Consider the following 4,804-nt stretch of genomic DNA (forward strand, 5'->3'; position numbering starts at 1 on the left):
CCCCAACTTCCTTGCCAGTGTGGCAGTACAGAAAGCAGCAAAGGCCTTGGCTCTGTGTGAGCTCTGCTCAGAAATAGCAAAAACATCTCTGCATTATCAACCCTGTGCTCTGCACAAATCCAAAACATAGCCCCATACCAGACACTGTGAAGAAAATTAACACTACCCCAGCCAAAACCAGCACAGAATACAATGTCAGTAGTAACATACAGCATTCTCTGTCTAATGCAATGCTTTTTTTAGTGTAGAGAGATACTGCAAGTCATATATGGGGCATTAATTTTCTAGAATGTATCTGTTTATCTACATTGGAAGAAAATAATATACCTAAAACAACCTGTCCTTGTATTTATGTTTGCCAGTACATTTTTTTCTGTGACATTGGTGAACAGCAAAAAAGAACAGAACTGAGAATGACCCATCCTGAGGGTGGGATTGCCTGCAACATGGTCTGTGTACTCACTGTCTTTTTGTCTCTAACTCAGCAAATATTAACTGTAGTCTTTTCATATTGAATTGTCATATCTAGAACTAAGCTGAATATCTGTAAGGACAAAGGGAAGTACCTGTTAAAAATGGATAAGAGTGATTGAAGACTGTTTGCTGTAAGTGAATTTTCATTTGATGAAGACCCCAGGTCTAACATTTTGAATAGTTAAAATGGAAACCACAAGTGAAGGCTGCCAAGTTTGCTTCTTCCTGTAGTTTTCACCCACACACTTTTCTTTTATTAAACCCTTTTAACACGAAAGAAACTCCTGCAAAGGAATGTCTAATTCTATGTTTCTTGCCCAGCTATGCTAGTTCCATATTTTCCATTTCTTTACTTCCTGCCCCAAGCCCTGAAATAGTAAAGCAAAGGTTTGTGAAAGGTTCAGGGCTGCTTCTAATGAAGGAAGATGCTAGACCTGCATGACACATATTTGTTCCTAAGACTGACAACAGTCATTTCAGAGATGCCACAGAATAAACTGAAATGAGATGAGTGAAATTCAGGTCAGGAATCTGCTGTTGTCCAAGACATTTGGTAAGCTTGAACCTGAGTAACTCCTCTTCTCCTCCTCTAAGGGGCTGAAAATTGGGTCTTCCTGATCTCACCATTTCAAGGCTGGTGTAGCCAGCTTTGTGACTCATATTTACTAAGCAGACAGCAACTTTGGTCTAGCTGTAAGAAAACCACTGGTTCTCTTCTTCATGCAGCATAGCATTTTTGCTGTAGCAATATGACAAGAACTCCTGAGGTGACAATACAAATGAAGGAAAGTTTGTTAGGTTTTATCTGTTATATCCACTTTATGGTACCGAGAATATTCAAATAACCCAGACATAAAATCATGAAGACTTAATCAGCCTTTGACCAGGCTGAGTTACTTCATATTGGTCATGTAGTTTCTCTGATTTCCTATATTCTTTGGTAAAGGGTGAGCTTGGAAATGGTAGCTAAGCCACATTCTGTTCAGACCTGAACAGTGCTAGCTTCATTCCCCTCCAGTTCTGTAAGTGCTGCTGTGGGAAGGTTGGCAGGAGTATTTCCTCACAGAGATTGGAAGCAGTCTCTTACCAGTTTAGGCTGGAAGTGCCTGAGGAGCTGGCATTGCATGCAAAGCCTGACAGCAGAGCAGAGCATCCTGCCTACATACCTGCTGGACCTATCTGGGTGTTTAGTAGGCTGCACTCTAACCCAGACACCTGACAAACACTGCAGCCTGGATTGTCTGCTGGGTCAGAGCCAGCCATCTGCCAGCTCTAAATCAGGCTAACATCCTCACAGATTAGTTCTGTGGCTAATGGTCAAGGACTTCCCCCACCAGAGACATTTTTCCCTTGCTTCTGTATTGGAAGCAGTTTCAGATTTGTTGGGTACACCCACAGAAGTGCAAGAATGTTACTCATCTCTGTGTTGAAAAAACACAGATGTAACTTTTGCTTTCCTTGTTTTTTCTTTCCTTTTCCTTGTTCCTTGTTCTTTTGTCCCTTTTTCCTTTTTATTTACCCCCTCTCTTCATCTCTCTCCATCTCCTCCTTTGTCTCCCTCTCCTCCTTCTCTTATTTTTCTCCCCTTGACTTGCTCTCTCATAAATATATTTTCCATTCTTCATAGGACTGCCCAGTGATGTTGATATTTGTTATGGTCTGTGTTGTATTTTTACAAACCTTTGAAGCTCAGACATTCACTCTGCTGATCTTCATCAAAATATAAGTGGCAAAACCAAATACAGGTTTGGATTTATGAAACAATCAAATCGATTCTGCTTTTTCATCTGAAGTGATTTGTGTCTAGGCTTGGTAAACCACTGGCTTTAATTTAGGGAGTTTTGGATGCCAAGACTTTTATTCTTCTGTATTTAATAATAACCACTTTCTCTCAGTCATTAACTCACGATTCAGTCTTCAAGTAACATGAATAAACAGAAATGAACCACCCTGACAATTCAACCCATAGTCACCAAACTTCAAGTCTGGATGACCAAAACTCAGGATTCAAAATGCTGGATGTGTTGGTAGAGTTTAGAAAAACTAGGCCACAGATCTGAGCAGAACTAGCTTACAGAACTTAAAACTCCCAGACAACTCTCTTACAACTCTCAGAACAAACCCCATAGATATAAATAACCCCCTAAATATCTGTAGAGAAACACAAGAGTGCAAACTATGGCCTGAGCTTACCATGACTTATCATATAGGTATTAAAGTTATGGGATGAACTCATTAAAAATAAGACCTTCCTAATGATCACATGAGTATGCATTGAAAGTGTATGTTCCTCTTCCTGCTACTCCCATTTGATTTTTTTTTTGCAGTTTGACCGCCACTCTTGCAAGTGTTGGAGCTGCCAGTATTCCCAGCGCAGGACTTGTCACTATGCTTCTGATCCTTACTGCAGTGGGTCTCCCTACCCAGGACATCAGTCTGCTTGTTGCTGTTGACTGGCTTTTGTAAGTTGAACTGACACCACTGCTCAGTGCAGAAAAAGTAGCTTGTCTGTAGTGCTTTTCAGCCTTTGGTCTTAAAGAACTGTAAGACTCTACAGATAAATTAAAGGAGGAAATGGGCTAATCAGTGAAGTAGGAGACACTAAAAGCAGCTCCTCAGCTGTTACAAACTGTTATAGAGCTACTGAAGCCAGTTTCTATGAGCCAAGGGTCTTCTTCCCAGACTTGTGAGCTCATGCTTATATGTTTTCTTCTTCCTAATAATGCCTTTCTAGCACTCAAGAGCAGTTTTATGGTCTTTGTTCTCATGTTTCTGTTTCTTATAGTTCTGGTCTAAAATAATGGATGAATGGTGAAAATGCATGTTCCAACAGGATGCTGTCAGCAAGTTACAGGGTGATTTGGGCATTTGTAGTTTCAAATGTTTTATGCTCCTAGTGGGAAATTCTGTTTCTTTTTCATAGAATCAGCCAGGTTGGAAATGACCTCCAAGATCATCGAGTCCAACCCTACCATGGTTACCAGACCATGGCACTAAGTGCCACATCCAGTCTCAGCTTGAAAACCTCCAGGGATGGTGAATCCACCACCTCCCTGGGCAGAACATTCCAATGCCTGAGCACTCTCTCCATAAAAAATCTCTTCCTAAGATCCAACCTAACCCTCCCCTGGCAGAGCTTGAGTCTGTGCCCTCTTGTCCTGCTGCTGGTTGCCTGGGAGAAGAGACCAACCCCCACCTGACTCCAACCTCCTGTCAGGGAGTTGCAGAGGGTGATAAAGTCTCCCCTGAGCCTCCTCTTCTCCAGGCTGAACACCCCCAGCTCCCTCAGCCTCTCCTCATGGCACTTGTGCTCCAGTCCCTTCACCAGCCTCATTGCTTTTGTACATATGAAAGTAAAATACCTTTAAAACGAGACTGATCTAGGGCATTATATAAACCAAAGACAAAAAAAGGAATATAAACTCAGAGAAGGTCATTCCCTAATTTCATTTTAGTGATATCCCTCAAACTGAAAAGACTCTTCTGTTTCCAAGGACTTGAGGTCAAAGTCTTTCAGTGCCATTTTAGGTCCTCCAGCAAGAAATAGCTAACCCACGGATAGCTTTCAAAGCTTTCAGACTTTAACATTCAAATACAGAATCTGTAAATATAGACAGAGGATATGCCAAGCCACATCCTTTCTCATGCTCTCATTTGACAACCTAGCTATCTTTCTGTCACCTGCACAGAGCTGACAGGGACTCAGTAGTCCTTTAAGTTGTACTGTCCTCTATAAAGACTCTCACATTGTCCTGTACTGCTGCAGCACAGTATATTCTGGTCAACAGCCATCTCTCCCCTAGTGTTCTTTTAAGTAGTAAAAGCATTTGGTTTTTTTGTTCTAGCTATGGTGCCCAGAAGGGGAGAACTAAGTATTAACTGTACTATTTGTGCATTTTCTTCTACACCAGCAGCCTCCACTGCCAGCTTCTGGTAGCTTTCAGTCCCAGATACACAGCTAAAATTATGCAAGAAGAAATAACAGAGTCAAGAATGTGAAGATAAAATAGAAAATCGATTTTCTGACATTATCTTTTGCCTTATTGAGAAGAACTCAAGAATTCAGTCAATCCTCTGACTGTGTTTTGGATCTACTGCTGTACTTTATGTCAAGAATTCAGTCAACCCTCTGACGTGTTTTGGATCTACTGCTGTACTTTATATGTCCCTGAGAGTTTTGAAGACTAGCACACAGCTCTGATCTCTGCTGGGGGAAAAATGAAAGAGGAATTTACAGCTTGAGGAGGCAAAAGAAAAGTTGACTTACACAATTTATATATATAGTTGAATATCATGATATCATGACACGGAACGGTGAAATGAGACAGGG

General features: G+C 41.2%; 1 protein-coding gene across 1 annotated transcript in view; it reads left to right on the plus strand.

Moving 5' to 3' along the window:
• The window catches only part of SLC1A2 (solute carrier family 1 (glial high affinity glutamate transporter), member 2), a 28,507-nt gene that overhangs the window by 15,647 nt on the left and 8,056 nt on the right, over positions 1 to 4,804 (plus strand). The window contains exon 8 of the mRNA XM_009076709.1: positions 2,802 to 2,936. Within this exon, the coding sequence (XP_009074957.1) occupies positions 2,802 to 2,936 (135 nt within the window). The remainder of the gene's footprint in view (positions 1 to 2,801; positions 2,937 to 4,804) is intronic.

The sequence above is a fragment of the Acanthisitta chloris genome, unplaced genomic scaffold (assembly GCF_000695815.1).
Source record: "Acanthisitta chloris isolate BGI_N310 unplaced genomic scaffold, ASM69581v1 scaffold18806, whole genome shotgun sequence".
Taxonomy (NCBI): Eukaryota; Metazoa; Chordata; class Aves; order Passeriformes; family Acanthisittidae; genus Acanthisitta; species Acanthisitta chloris.